This window comes from Mya arenaria, chromosome 8 (genome assembly GCF_026914265.1).
Source record: "Mya arenaria isolate MELC-2E11 chromosome 8, ASM2691426v1".
Lineage (NCBI taxonomy): Eukaryota > Metazoa > Mollusca > Bivalvia > Myida > Myidae > Mya > Mya arenaria.
The window spans coordinates 61,130,964-61,147,380 of record NC_069129.1 but is presented as its reverse complement, the minus strand read 5'-3'; the positions used below and the strand labels follow the sequence as shown (position 1 = coordinate 61,147,380).

Sequence of the window (16,417 nt, the reverse complement as noted above, 5' to 3'; positions counted from 1 at the left end):
GTCAATATGCTAATATTCTATCAATATGCTAATATTCTATCCAAATGAAACTCCAAGCTACTTGGTGTTTCTTCAGGAATAAGATTTCCAACAAAAAATTGACCCGAAAGCACTAAAGCACTAAAGTAGCCTAATTTATCGAATTAGTGCAGGAAATTAACGTAAAATAGGGTTAAAATGTCTGATCTGGATCTACTCAATAAAATATGACAACATTCTTCAATTGGTTTAAACTTATGGAACAAAATTATATTGAGGGGGGGCTTTTGAACGGGGGGGCTTTTGATAGGGGGGGCTTTTGAACGGGGGGGCTTTTGATAGGGGGGGCTTTTGAACGGGGGGCTTTTGATAGGGGGGGCTTTTGATAGACACTCCTGAATTGAGTACCCTAATCGTGAACATCAAATCAAGTGGTCACAATCGGGGGAAATTAAGGCAATGATCAGAACGCGTTATTACTTGTATCACTTCAGTATTTCATTTAAGAGTTATGGGGTGTACAATTCAAAAATGCAATCATGTGACATATTGTAAAAAAGTGTTGTACGGAACATAAATATTTTTTTACAAAAATATCATGTTGGTTTCTTTCATAGTATAAACAAAACACTACATAAAAATACTGACATAGTTAAATGTTGAAATGAAATTGTAACATTTAAAAGAAAACTATTATAATTTAATTGAAAATTACGTAAATGAAAGGTTATTGACACAAGATTTATAACGCCTCGGACATGATATTTTTTTCCGCGATCTGTTTAAAAATACCCCGAGGAACCTCCTTAAGCGCTTTTTACTTGTAAACACAAGACCATGAATATAGTAGGATATGTAACGTGACACCGTTTTAATGCAGTTTAAAGGTACGTAAATTAACATTTGTCAACGATTTAACCCTTTCACATGGAACATTGGTGTTTATATATGTTTTTCGGGCTTGAACATTGATTGTACTTCCTAAGTTATTGCTACTTCCTGTACTTGTGTGCAACAAAATTTAAGGACTTATTTACATGCATATGTACGTATCTAGAGATCTCAGTGATGAAGTTCGATTATACTGCAATAACATAATGAACATTGTTGCTATATTTCTATATTAATCTGAGTGATTTGGCATTCGAATAGTATAATGCATTCGATGTTGTAATTAGTTTATATATATACATATAAAGTGACCTTAATATAATATCTCTGTGTTAACATGTACAGCAAATCGTTATGTCGTAAATAAGTATGATCATTTGACATTTTATCGGTTTGTGAAGCGAGCATTTGTGTCATTTAGTCATAAACATCGTTTCATATTTACTTACTTTATTGTTTTCAATAAATGATGAGCATGGACATACCATGTACTGATGCGCGGCACGAAATCAGATAACATTGTAAACATTAATCGATGGTCACTTTGTGACATTTGAAGGGGCCTTGGGTGTTATCTTTAAAAGGAAACATTTACTGAAAGTGAACATAGAAGCATATCTATTTGACAGCGAATATCTATGGGACACTATGGTGTTTGTTGACGATGGGGGGTCATTTTTATGGAGCCAAAATAAATGCGTGTACGGTCAAGCGGAGATAACTTTTATCTTATTTGCAAACAAACTAGTATGTGCTTTAGAAATTCAGTTGGTGGCTTTTGAATGGATATTAGTGCAACTTTATCTACTTTGGACATAAAAATCAAACCTTGGATCTTATTAAAGGATATTCGACACACGACACGTGTCCTTGAGCGGTCTTGCGAAAAGTCATTAAGAGCTACCAAGAACTACTAAGAGCTACTAAAAACTACGAGATACTTTTAACTTGTAAGCGCTATGAAATGTGATAGTGTATTAAATACAATAAATGAGTATTACAATATTAAAAATTCCGAGAGGAAGCTTATTCTGAAGTTGTTACATTTATTTGCGTTTTAATAGAAACATGTTCATGCGAATCGTCTTCTCTGATGCAGGATGTTCATAGATCAAATTGATATTTATATCAAATTTAAACTAAAATTAATAACATAAACATGTATAACAAACATCAATTTTGACTAATAAACCTTCTACTACTTACTAAATAATACATTTATGGAAAATATTAATTACTGATAACAAGATTGTAACCGTGTATTTAATAGCAGAAAGCGCAAAAATATTAAATGATTGGTGAATGCTAAAAGATTTACTGTGGTCAACTATAGTATCATATTAAAGGTAGAAATACCGTGTTTATGCTCATTTCTTTCAAATTAAACTTGGTATCCTTTATAAGAACAATTGTTTTTGGCATTTATTCACCCTTTTAGGGATATTAAAACAATAATATTAAATGTGGTAAGTCTTATTTGTGAGTATGCGTGCATCTTTAAGACTTGAGGATAGTTGTTCTTAGTAGATAGGTAATGCATATTTTTATTGATACTTAACGTTTTGCCTGTTACTATATTAAGTATATGAAGCAGGATTATGCTATACGAGTATACTGCACAGTTTATGCATATAAGTTATTTCTGACGTTTGTTTTTCATTTGAACATTCTGCCTCATAAAGATCTTAAAAAAACTAAATCTTCGATCGGAGGAAATAAATTTAAATTCCGATTAAACTCTACATATAAGTGAATTTCAAGATTAAAGTCAACATTTATTTAAATTGCCCACATTCCACTTGGTTTTAAACTGAATGATAATTATTTTAATCGAATAAGTGTTTTAAGAAGAACCTCGCAGTGCGCAGTATCTCTTCTGCTTCCTAGTAGATCTTCCAATTTATGTAACAATGTGTCTTAATAGATAGCAAAATAATAATCTTTAAATGAAGTGTCATCTTGGGTGTTTAAATCAAATAGAGTCTAAGAATATACACACATATTTAAAGTAAGCATCTTGTGTAAATCAAACACACGACAATTGAACATTACATTTGAATCATTCCCAAGGATAGAACACTGAGTCATCAAGTACTTACGCCTCACTATTGTCTTGACATTTGAGACAATGACTTACTTAAAGAGATATAAGGTTATGACAATTAGCGATACACGAATAATACAAATTCTGACATGTATTGTCTTTAACGTAAACTGTACGGTGATTAAATATGTTTAAAGTTGTTGAGAACTTGATAGCTTAAAATCATTAAGTTGTGCTAACAGATCCGTATAAATGGATTGATGCGTATCATAATATAAATAGATATATCACGTACACTTACCTAAACTGGATCTATGGACTGTTTATGATCTTCATACTTAAGGTTGTAGAATGTGCTTAATTTATTCACATTATGCTACGACACAAAAGTGTTGACAGTTGTTGCATTAATTAACCGACCTTGATGCAGTATTTATTTAGTACGCAAAAGAAGGAGGGGTAACTTCAATAATTCAAAGTTGTACAAACCCCAGCTTATAACATTAATCATTGAAACAACGATTTTTTTTGTATTTTCAGGTTCACATGATCAAGGGATCAAGGATGCAGCAGTTTCCGAAAGCCAAGGATATCAGTTCATGTTAAAGTCAAACGATCATAAAATATCCTGATAGCAATAGGAAATAAAGCGTTCAGCTCAAGTGGGCGGTAGCATACTTGGTTCATATTTTCAACGACAGATACTATGTTCCGGAGAACAATACTCTGATTGTTTTATATCGTTGCGCAGAGGCTGTCGGTTGTTACTGTTGTGGAATATAACCTCAATCATGGGGGAGCGAGTGTCGTTCGATGTAGACACGCAGGTGACCGTACTTGCCGAGACTCAGACGGACGTGCTGCTCCGCTCCCTGGAGTGCTATCTGTGTAACAACCGGTTCGCGGACCCCAGGGAGTGCGACTGTGGTCATGTGTTCTGCCTACAGTGCCTGCAGACCTACGTTGACGAAACCGAGGCAGCTGGCACGTGCCCTAGGTGCCACGAAGACATTAAATTACCGGATGGAGGACCGGCGGATTTACCTGTACACTTACTCTACGAAGACCTGACACGTGAGGTGAATGGACTAGACAAGGAGAACAATATATCACGTGGCTCGTGTAAGTTTTGCAATGATGAATACAAGTTTCCTGCAACTGTGAAATGTATAGCTTGCAAAGTACCCATGTGTGAAAACTGTGCGTCCAACCATGTTCACAATGGCGTGAACCACGTGGTACCGATACATCGTAAACAGGACTCACTGCTCTGCGATTTCCTACCCCGACGTGACACCGCGTGTCAGATCCATCAGACCGAGCTGCTAAACATGTTCTGTGTCAATTGTCAGACATGTGTATGCCAGAAATGCAAAGAGGAAAGACACGCGAACCACGACGTGTCTGATCTAGACAAAGCGTCAATGCCATATAAAACAACGATAAACGATGTCCACGATAAGTTAAGAGATTATCTCAATGAAACAAAAGAGGCTTTAAATGACATTGAACGCATAGGGAATGAATATAAAGACAAAGTTGAAACAACCCGGAAACATATCGATGATCAAGTGGAGCTCTTGGTAAAATACATCCTGCGTGAGAAAGATCGACTATTGGACGACCTTGACTCTCACGCGGAGGATATCGAGATCAACTTGGACAATTGCAGATCAGACATGCAGACCAAGGAATCTAGAGCGCGGGCATTGTCAGACCTTAGTGAAAACTTGATGTACTACGGGAACGACGCGGAAAATACATTGTATAAATCAAAAATTGAAAACAGATGGCGTGAACTGCGAGAGGAAAAGCTGAGTCGATTCGGGCAGGGGTACAAAATGGACGTTCAGTTCTGCATGAACGATGGGGTCTTGGCCCTGTTGTCAAAAGAACTTGGCACGTTGGTAGTAAGACAGAATCTGTCACCCTGGACGAGTCGTAAGAGCAAGCCGTTCGACATGATACCGGTAAACAAAGGCTCACTAGATGATTCCACGCTCCAGCAGAAAGTGCGGTCGGCGATGTCAAACGATTACTCACTGAAGCGATCTCAGATATTTGCAAAATTCGTTAATCCAAAGTGGACTTTGGAGACGTACAAAACGAGCAAAGCCACCGGTCAGACGGTCACTGTGTGGTTGAAAAGTGACGAAGACCAAGAAGGTGCTTCCAGGGCCTCCAAACGGCTCTCTATGAGGTCCGTGTCTAGCCCCAGCATCATGGCCGAAATTGAATCATTCAATGAGAAGGGAGAGCACGAATACAAGAAGACTATTGAGAAACTACCTGACGGGACAATAGTAAGACTAGCGATAGGTGGTAAAGATACTGTTATATTAGCAGTGTATCCTGGTGTGTACGCATCGTCTATTATAAGCCAAACAAAAGTGAGATCGCTTTCAAAAAAAGACACAGATGGGATATACGTAGCGGTGCTAGAACGGGGGAACTTTGTATGCGGCGAACTACGTAAGATTCCCATCCCTGAAGGTCCGGGGTTCGACTTTGAAATCACTAGCCGCAACACTATTGTGGTGAGGCCACTATTTCAACGAAACCTGCGGATCTATGGCACGCGTGGCATAGAGCAGCTCACCGACCACGAGTTGTACGAGTCTACCGTGTTTAAGGTTATGGAATCCCCCGACAACGAGATAGTAGCCATCTCGCGAGATGCTGACGGTAACGTTGTGTGTGAAAGCATCTCTGACACCGCAGAGCGTTCCACCATATTTACATTCCAGGCGAACACGTTGAACCCCATGAAGAGTGAGTTCCGGGAGGCAAGGTTTGACCGCGCCGGAAATGTCCTCGTTCACTTCCAGGCGGTCGGCGCACAGGACGTCCTCTATAAGGTGACGGCCGCCAACCATAGGAAGGAGAATCTTTCGAAACCGGAACTGCTTCATAAGATTGATAAACTTGCTATTCTACCGGATGGAAGGCTGTGTGTGTTTGATAAAGCCGAGTGCGTTCTTATGACCTTGAAGTACCTGTAGGCGAGTTGTTGCAATTATTTAGTAGCATTCAAACACTAGTTAAGGCACCTCGAGACAATGAAAATGTGTAAAACATAAATGCTATGAAATGTATTCATTAAAAACACTAAGACTATGTGTGGCCTACATTTATTGATACGGATAGTGCCAAGAGCAAAGGTCGTGTTAGATAAACATATAATATTCAAGTATTTATTTTAACGGGGGCTTGTTATACTGGCTTCCAGTATTCAGAATTTACTATATAGACTTAAATCAATAAATAAGAAATATAGATGAATAAATTATTAAATCAATTTCAATGTGATCTCGATTTAAAAATATCTTGTTATCACCGCTGTAATGCACAATGTCATGCATTTTTCAAATCATGATTAATGATTACTGTATTGATTTTTAAAAGGAATTTAAATATTCACCTAGTTTTTATAACAAATCATGGTACTTGCGCTGAAAACTGTTTACACTTTCAGTACCATTTATTTAAGTTTAATGAAATTTTACCAGAAGTAGAATGTTTAGAAGACCACAAAAGACAAACTGTATATGAAGCAAAATGTAAAATGCGTTTATTTCATTATGATGAGGAGCGGGGGGGGGGACGACGACGATGATGGCAAGGATTTTGACGACGATGATGATGCTGTAAAAAAATCGAGTATACATTGCAAGTTACGGACACAATCGGGTGTATCTTGAGTATAATAAATGTAGATTTATGACTGACTTATTTCGCAAAAAAATTCCCCAACGTATTGCGGAGAACAAATATGACACCCAACACGTCCAAGAGATCGTTGCACGCCAGTAAAGTAACGTTCTCTTGGCCTCAACATAGCAGCTTATAGCTGTCTTCACATTCGAGTTGCGTTTATAAGTAACAAAGTGTAGTTAATATTATATTGACAAGAAATTATTGCATACTAATGTTGTTCTTCTGTCGAAATATAAACTGTTTGGTATGGTACCTTGACCTACGATCTCTTTATCGACCAACTGCATGGTAAGTGAGTGGTCTTGAATACATATATACATAAATAACGTGTGTCGTACATCGTTAACTAGCTATTTAGGACGCCAGTAGCTATTGCAAAACCAACGGCAATGTGGTCGCCAAGGAGATTGATTCGCGGGGATAACTATATAGCGGGGGATGATATTAGGCTGATTGGGAGCGGGGGATGATATTAGGCTGATTGTGAACGGGGGAGGGGACAAGTTATAAAAAAATGAATACGAAAATCTTTTGAAAAAGTTTAACGAAAAAATAAAGATGGACGACAAAGAACACGAAAATTAGTTAACAGGCCAAAATATACTTTGGAGTACAAGAAGTTATTTTTATATCATCGGGACGTAATTAAAAAACACCACTTATATATGTTACGGTACACTGACGTGGAAAAAATAATTTGGAAGAAAAGCTATAGACCTATAACCCATGTTAACCAAAAGCTGCATGAGTAGTACCGCAATCATCTCAATACAGTAATGGGTTCCGGCAAACTACCAAAACAGGTTTGTCGACCTAAAAGGTATACCATGTTTATTAATCGGTGGGGGGATTTAGTAATGATCCATTATATATATATTAATTAACAACAAAAAGCATGAACAGAAAATTCAACGATTTTTGAGGGGAACGTCACTGGCTTGCCAACGGCAACTTGCTGTATTTCTTTTCTTTCCATGTATTTTTCTTGTCGGTAGATATAATTATTCTTCTTTGAAGAAAGTTTCGTTGAGTTAAAAAGTTGACACTTCCGCATTTTATTTCTGATTGGAACTAAAAACAAATACCGTCAAAATGAGCCAATCTAGCGCAGGAACAAAAGATATGTAAGATTTTAAATAGTCTGTTCCTTAATTTAATCAATTATTTGCTGAATTTTGGCAGACATGAATTTAAACCGCCAGATGTACGCTTGCTTGGCGTGTTGAAACATGAAAAAAGCTCAAAAATCAGTAAAAATAAGTTATCAGACCGATGGAAGGACAATTTGTCCTTATAGAATGTAATTTATTTCATCAACATTTTTTAAATGAGATTGAACAATTCAATTGACAATTTGTGAACCAAATGTAAAATCTCTGTATGCAGGCAAGTAGCTATGGCCAATTTGGGATAAGGCAGATGATGCCTTGGGGTATATGAACCCCTTTACCCCTTCGGTTTTTTTTCAAATTCAGGTTTTGGGTATGGAAAAAACTTGGACTTGTCAAAATTTCATTACGCAACTTCGTATTTGTGTTAAATCAGCTACACGCCTGGAATGGGATGCCTTGAACAAGTTAATAAATAGGTTTTATTTATCATTTTATGGCGACAATGGGTAGCAGCTACCATTTATAAATATTTTGCAGCTTTTTAATGTTATGCATATCTGTTTGTCTCATTCACATCAGATCCTTTTCTTCTTGATGTAAAAATGTGTTGTTGTTTTTTAAATTCTTGATTGCTAGTTCTAACTAACTTTAAATACCATCAATTTTTTAAAAAAAACTCCGGAGCCAACATTTATTGCAGGCTTTTTTTAACTTAAATTTCGAACAATACTGTTCAAAACAGTGCAGGCTAACTGATTTAAAAAGACTGCTTTAATGCTTTAGCTTTTAATAATATATCACAGGGCACTAACATATTCGCTTCTCTGCGGCTTGCCTGATTGTTTACTTCTGGTCTAAGCATTTTTCCATTTAAGATCTCAGTATGATAATAATCAAGTGTTTGAAATGATATAGTTTAGCAACATTGTAGAATTTAATGGATTTCATTTTCACTGACCTGATTTTTTTTACTGAAATCTAAAAATGGTTAACAATAAACCCTGAATGGCATGATTTTTTTAAATGTAAGTTACATTGACAGGTTAATGGCCAGTTGGTGTTTCATTCATTTGATATGTTTAGTTTAATGTAAAAAATATTTAAATTTGCAGTATCTTTTAACTTCAGAGGAGACAGAACTTTATCATCAACAAATCCTCCTATAGAAATAGTTCCTGTTGAGGGCAATACGCCCATGTTTCAATCATTGTAAGTCGAGTGATGGTTTTGTGTAGTGGTTTTCTCTAAACTCAACACTCCACTTCCCATACTGTCTTTATTAACAAGTGAACACCTAATGAGATATATTAAAGATATTATCTTTGTCACATTCGAACATTTCATATCTGGTTGTCTAATACATTAATGAAAATAACTCACATGCTGAGGTGAAAATGAAGAGGCCACAACAGGAGAAGAGTGCTTTTTAAGAAACGTCACATGCAAAGTATTTTTAATTAGTAAGACAAAATATTGTTGTTTTTTTAAACTATATATTATGCTTGGCCGTTTGAAGTTTAAATGTTGCCTATTAGCATCCATATTGACCTAGGATTACAACATAATTATAGAATATAGCCATCTGTTGTTTTGTAAGAATAAATGTCAAGCCTCAAGGTATTGCCATAGTCTTCTTGTCATTACATGTATTATTATCATACCAAAACTAAAACCCTAGCCATAACTCAAAAACAAGTCAAAATACTTAAATAAATCCTGGTATAAATGTTGCAAGAGACAATATGCACAAGTTCAACAAGGCCCATAACTGTGGTTTTAATGATTGAGTAATGCTAATTTTACGACTGAAAAAGAACAAACAAGCATTTGCATTTGCTCTGTATAGCCTTTGAATAATGAACAACATCCAGAGAGTGCAATCTTTGATAATGTGGTATTTCTTACCTGAAAATGTCATGGTTTATTTTGTTTTTATGATTTCCAAAATAACTTGAAAATATCTTGATGGCACACCTGTTAACAGCACCCAACTGATCAAAAATATGTTTCTTGCGCCTTTATCACTTACTCTTTAATCTTAAGGAACATTAAACATATTATATTATTATTAACATATTATTCTTTTGAAGAATTATACACCATTGAAATATGTCACTGTACTTATCATTTCTTTTTCATATTTACTATGCTTACATTTATTAAAGTGACACTCTTAAGTTAGCTTATTTATTATAGAACATGTATGTATTAATTGTTTTTCTATCATCATAGTAAACGATAGTGTTTAGTGTTAACATATAGTAACTTGTGTTGTTCTGGTTTTTAGTTAGATGTGAAATCACACAATAGTTTCTGTTGTCACATTAACACTTTCACAAATTCTTCTGGATTCAATCTCTTTTAATGATATTACTAACATTTATGACATTATTTTATGATAATTGTTGAGTTGTTGCTCTGGTCATATTGGGCAGACTTCATTAAAATTTTCAAATTGGGTATCGTGTTTGATGTATTTGTAAACTTTGTATACATGTGTTTTGTTAACAACTTCAGTTTGAATAACAAATAAATTAAATTTTGGCCCTTTAGCTTAAATCAAAAGTGACTATGTTTGCTTTACACGGCTGGTATTGCTATTTTCAGTGAGAGCCAGTCCAAGTTTATACAGGACCGGATATCAGCGGTAGAGAAAAACTTTGGGCAGATGTGTGATACTTTCTCCTCGTACATCAGGAAGACCGCAAGATTACGGGATAAAGGTTCCTTTAATATATACATACATGAACTTTGTTAACAGAAAAAACTTGAACTAGAAAATAAAACAAAACATTTCATGAATAGAATAAATATTCTAGCAAAATAAAAACCTGCTTTATTTTACTATTATCAATATCCCAAGTATTGAAGGAATAAGTAGGAATTCAACTTTATTTCTGTTTACTTTGAATTTATCTAAAATTAACAGAACCTATGGATAAAATAATTTTATATGTAAAATCAAAGTTAAGCAAGAATTTTGACTTAATAAAATAAGCTACTTAAGCTTGTTATAAGGGATATATGGGGCAGGTTAAGTATTTCAGATCTTATTCATTCAAATTTACACTCCTTAGCCTTTATGTCCAGATTTGTTTTTCTAAATACAATGTTCAGCAGATAAACTAATGACTGGCCTGTTACCCTACAGGTGACCAAGTGTCCAAGGATATGATGGCCTATGTGGAGGGGGAGACATTAAACCCATCAGCGAAGAAGCAGTATACAGAATTCTCCCAGAACCTTGCGGCCATACAGGACTATAGAAACGCACAGGTAATTAAACTGTCTTTGAAACAAGTTTAAATAAATATTTATAAAAAAAATATGTACCTTCCTCAGAACCAAACTTAACACTCTTTTCAAACATGTGCAAATAAAAATGGGTTAAACTCATATAGAATTTGAATAAAATAAGTGAACAAAGGAAATGAAAAAAACCAATTAAATGTCATGTTAAAAAAAGTTGAGTTAATTTCAAAGCCTATGTGTCGTCAGTGTCAAGTGTGCTAGAGCTTAAACTTTGGCCATTCCATTCAAATAAACAATCAAGATATATAGATGAAACAAGGTACACATTTTGCCAGAGACAAAATGCACATGTGCAACAATTTTCATTCAAATGTAGCTTGAGCTTAAGTATTTGTCAAGTTATGCCCCTTGATAGGCCATAACTTTATAACCATTCAAGATACTGGACAGGTTATCAACCTGCACAGTACAATTTGATTTGTAAACAATAGCCGCCATCTTTGATGTAAAAAGGTAACTTTTTGACTATTTTTCTATTTATATAATAAACTTGAAGCGGGAACAGTATAAGGCTAACAGACCACCATATAAAGTCTTGCATGTGCTTGAGATTATTGTTCATATTACCATTTATTTCTCTGAAGAGCCAAATTCGGCCTGAAGTCGACCTCAGAAAAAGATGTCAAAAGCTTGTTACTGTTTGTAAGGCGGAGACATTTTTTTACATCGAAACCTAAGGGGAAATAGTGTGTCTTATAACCAGTCATTTACAGTATTGTTTGTCTGTTTATGGTGAATGAAAGGTGCCATGTTTTGAATAATTGAACTTAAAGGTGTAAAGATCTTCCATCAATTTCTTCTTACATAAAATGTCTATCTTGAAACAGGTGACCAGACTAGAGACCAAAGTGCAGCATCCACTAAGTAATTATGGACTAAAGTGCAAACATACAAAAGCAGATTTAAAAGCGGCATTTGCTGCAAGAGATAAAGAAACAAAAATACGCAAAAAGTTGGATGTTGCGCGGACGAAAGGAGATTCTCGTCAGATTGCAACGCTGGAGACAGACCTGCAGCGAGCGAGCGTTGACGCCTCCCGAACAACCAAGAACCTAGAACAGCAGGCAGACAAGTTTGAGCTGGAAAAACTTCAGGATGCAAAGGTTTGATTTCTTATGTTCTATATGAACCGCAACAAGCAGGAAGGGGTTTTTATTTGTAAATAAGAAGTTAGCAGCAAATATGACATGATTGTTCTTTTGTCACTGAAAAAGAATGAAAGCACAATGTGACATGTTTAAAAGTGACGAGGACATACAATATCAGTCATGTTCTTTTTGCATAAAAAATACTCAGGATTCTCAGGATGCTGAAAGTGGCAACCTTGCCTATTTCGAAATGAGACTTTTAGTCCTACACATTTCTATTTGTCCTCATTCTCATATCAAGGGCTGTGTTCAAGACTGTGTTACTGAACCACTGTATAGGTTATATACCACTAAATGAGTTTACTACATAGTCTTTAGTCAATTGACCAATTTTCATGTGATATAACACTGATTTCAAGTATTCAATAAAGTTACCCAATCCTGTGAAAATGCTAACATACAAAAAAGAAGTCAATTGTTGCGCACTGAGATACATTCCCCCAGCTTTCATCTTTATAACATTTTGATGTTAGTTTTGACCCATCTATTGAAGAGTCTGTATGTTAACTTCTTAGTTTATGATAGGTGAGGACAGAAGCAGATCTTTACTTAGTCTAAAGAATCTACAGCTTATATTGTCCTTATCATAATCTGTACAAAACTGCAAACCTCCAATATAAACTTGAATAAGCTTATTTCCTTCCTTGCCCCATAAATTATCAACATCTCATTTTCATCTTACACCTCTCCATTTCTCGCCATGCAGAAAGTGATGACAGACTTTGTGATGATTGAGATGGGGTTCCATGCGAAGGCCCTCGAAGTCTACTCACAGTGTTACCAGAATCTCAATGATGTCAGTGTTGACGCAGATATCAAGGTGAGCTAGAAGGTTGTAACCAATTTACATAAGTTATTTTGGGCTTCCTGCTCAGGATGATCTTTTATGGATTACAAAGATGCATTTCTGTTCATACGTAAAGAAAAATGTACTGTATAAATGACGGTGAATAATTTGATGACAGTCATATCCAGTGGTAGAAATAAGCCATGCATACTGAGCTAGTTAAACATTTAATCATGCTCTTGAGCCTGGCTTGTTACAATTTTCAAAGCTTTATTGTAAGGATATAAGAATATTACCATTGCTCGAAATTAACACATGCCTGCAAGCCCTGCACTGGTAAAATGTCTTCCGGGCTTGGTTGGCTTGTTAAATAATTTGATGCCAAGCAAATGTATAAATATTAGGATTGTTCATCCAAAAGTCTTATTTCAATGACTGTATTACTCAGATTTTTAATTTTGTTGACTGCAGATCTTTTATTCACTGTCAGAAGCAACTTTAAACAAAATATTTGTAGTCAGCAAAATTAGAAACTTGATGGGCAAGTGTGAACTCTACATTTTAGCTACATAAAGCCATACCAGGTTCATGCAGAAGATCTTAGTCACCACCAAAGCAAACAGGAAGTTTTGTGAAAGAACTGTCTATTTTGTTTTTTCCACATTGTATATTCAAATATAATTTGTACTAACAGGGTCCCCCATTGGTATCTAAAACAAAAATCCACTTTTTGGCTGGGTGTCCAGTCTCAGAAGTTGTTGACGCCCCCTGAAGCTCCTGTAGTCTACCATGCACATTATCATTGGTCAGAATATGCACAGGCTCACAAGCCATGCACTGCTGGAAGGTTTTCCTGGGCCTGCTTGAATTCAAATTTTATACACTAGTAGCAGAATTGTTTTTAATGACATGCTTTAGCACTATATAAATTTGTGGTTTACATGTATCCTGGAAAAGTCTAATTTCAAAGACTGTAATGTAATAGGTATACTACTATTAAGATTATTATTTGATGGCAGTTTTGTACTAACTATTTGCAAATGGTTTCAGGCATTCCGCTCCAAGATGCGGCCATCTAATAGTTCCACACGTATGACGATGGCACGTTCTGGGTCAACATCATCCACAGGGACTTACGATGACACTCCACGGGCTGACCTACAGCCTGGAGTCCCAACAGCAGGAAACCAGCCCGCCCGCAGACTGCCTGCCAGACCTGTACAAAATGGGGTATGTGAGGAATATTTTTTATTCAACGCTTTTTTGCCAATATCATCATTTACTAGTATTGTGTTAGTTGAAGTTGATAGGTTCGAGGTGGTGAAAGTATAAGATTACGTCACCACTTAACTGCTGACCATTACCATTCTGACAGGGAAGCTATTTAAGGGTCAGCCATACTTTTATCTTACATGAACATGAACTGTAGTATATTTGCCCAAAGTAAACGAACATGAAGTATGTATATCATTTAAACCAACAGTGACATCTACTTTGATAAAACTGTTAGAGGATGGATTCAAGATTCACCAGTTGCACTTTCTGTAAGCCTCTATAAAAAGACAGTCAAGAAACAGACTGGAGATTGAATTATGTCTGCTGTGAACTTCTACAATAAAGCTAACATAAAATGAAAAAAATAATATTTCAGAACATGCTTGATGATGATGATGAGGAGGAGGAGGAGGAGTCTGAAGAAGATGATGAAGAAAGTGAAGAGGAGGAGACAGATGATGAAACTGAAGTGGAAACAGAGAGAACGGAGAGGGATGGGAATGTACAGCCCGTACGACCAGCACAGCGCAGATAGTGGGGATGGGGGTTGGGTATCAGGGAGGGGTGGGGGTTTGTTCTGCAGGGGGTGGGGTGGGTATTAGTTATATACAAAGATTTGGGAACTGATGAATGATTTTAAGTGGATAAAGGCTGTGTTGGACAGTAAGATTAACATCTTATTTAAAAGATAAATAACTGCCTATTTTAAGAAGCTTTGAGGGAGAAATATTGTCATAGGATGAGGGTGGGGAAAGATTGACTTAAAATCAGATCTTTAAGATAACAAAGGTTAAGGTTGTAAGTGTCAACATAGAGGTCTTGAATGACTAACTTTTACATAATTGTCTTTTCTTAAATGTTCATTGCTGCCATAAAAACTGTTGTTAATAATTAACTATTTTGTTCAAAGAATTAATTTATTATTAATAATTAACATGTGTAATAATTGTCCATGATGTTTTGTATTGATGGCTTGTCCTTTATGTCTGAAATCAGTGAGATATGAAACGGTGAAATTTTAACATGTACTTATCTTAGAAATCTATCAAGAATAAAGCTTCATGTCATTTAAGTATACTGGTAATTAAGTCCAGACTTTATTTTTGCTGCTCTTTCATATTTCTTGAGGGATTCAGCCTTATTTCACAAAAGTTAAGCGTAAGAGATTTCTGTGAAGTACATGTAGAAGTTCAAATTTAATGATATTTGTCTGTCCCCTCGTTATTTTTGTCTACATGTGGGATTTGTAAGCTCGGGGAAGATGGTGCTGAATATTTGTCATCTGTAAATACTTCATACTCTGCAGCATTTTTTAACACATGGTGAGATGTTACTGTGCATGTTTCTTTGAATGCTGAAAAATAAGGAAATGTTTAGGTTGTGTTGATGTATAACAATGCTTGTTTGTGTCACCTGTGGAGCATGGCAGACACATAGAGTACATTCTCCCAGCGGTGTCTGCATCATCATCGTTATTATATGTTAGGTTGTGTTGATGTATAACAATATGCTTGTTTGTGTCGCCTGTTGAGCAAGCCAGACACATAGATAGTGCTTTCTCCCTGCAGTGTCCGCATTATCATCGTTGGTGTCACACATTCGTTTCTGATCAAGTTTTTGTCATATGCACTTATTGCGTGGTCAAAAGATGACAGCTATCGATCTTTGTGTCAAGGTCACCAGAAAAATTATGGGCTCTTGATTCCATTCAATAACTTTTGAAAGATTTAGCTAATAGTCTTTAAATTTGTTATTCATATTAGCCATGGTCAGTAAGTGATCCCTATTGATTTTGAGGTCATTGGTCAAGGTCATGGTGACCTTTATTAGAAAAATTATGGGTGCTTCATATAGGCAACAAATCTGATTTGGAGAATTCTAGTTTTATGTTTAGGATTGAATAAGTGTTTACCGGCATGGTTTTACATTCTTATAAGTGTCAAGATCTCAACATCAGTCAATTGTTCAGGTAGGCGATAAACTGATAACTGAACAATGTAAAAGAGGTTGATATTTTCTTTCCTAATATCATGTTTAGTTTGAGTGATAAAAGGGATCCATGTACAAGAATGATTTTACATACATGTTCTGCATTTACCTATCAAATATCCATCATTAATTTGGCCAGATATTTATGTTTTCAAAGCACTAT

At 35.7% G+C, this 16,417-nt stretch overlaps 2 protein-coding genes across 5 annotated transcripts; both read left to right on the top strand.

Annotated features, from left to right (window-relative positions):
- Window positions 1-777: 777 nt before the first annotated feature.
- Window positions 778-6,212, top strand: LOC128243803 (uncharacterized). 3 transcript variants are annotated; one of them, XM_052961752.1, is made up of 2 exons: window positions 778-866; window positions 3,455-6,212. In XM_052961752.1, exon 2 carries the CDS (start codon window positions 3,706-3,708, stop codon window positions 5,914-5,916), a length of 2,211 nt encoding a protein of 736 aa, XP_052817712.1. In that variant the 5' UTR covers window positions 778-866; window positions 3,455-3,705; the 3' UTR covers window positions 5,917-6,212. The 3 variants fall into 3 exon arrangements, with proteins under 3 accessions (XP_052817712.1, XP_052817713.1, XP_052817715.1); XM_052961753.1 differs by lacking the exon at window positions 778-866 and adding an exon at window positions 877-1,024; XM_052961755.1 differs by lacking the exon at window positions 778-866 and adding an exon at window positions 1,242-1,820.
- Window positions 6,213-7,562: 1,350 nt separating this feature from the next.
- LOC128243715 (CBY1-interacting BAR domain-containing protein 1-A-like) lies at window positions 7,563-14,804 on the top strand. 2 transcript variants are annotated; one of them, XM_052961634.1, is made up of 8 exons: window positions 7,563-7,755; window positions 8,872-8,952; window positions 10,351-10,466; window positions 10,895-11,019; window positions 11,883-12,158; window positions 12,910-13,023; window positions 14,041-14,220; window positions 14,642-14,804. In XM_052961634.1, exons 1-8 carry the CDS (start codon window positions 7,724-7,726, stop codon window positions 14,798-14,800), a joined length of 1,083 nt encoding a protein of 360 aa, XP_052817594.1. In that variant the 5' UTR covers window positions 7,563-7,723; the 3' UTR covers window positions 14,801-14,804. The 2 variants fall into 2 exon arrangements, with proteins under 2 accessions (XP_052817594.1, XP_052817596.1); XM_052961636.1 differs by lacking the exon at window positions 8,872-8,952 and having other exon boundaries at window positions 7,574-7,755.
- The last annotated feature ends 1,613 nt before the right edge of the window (window positions 14,805-16,417 follow it).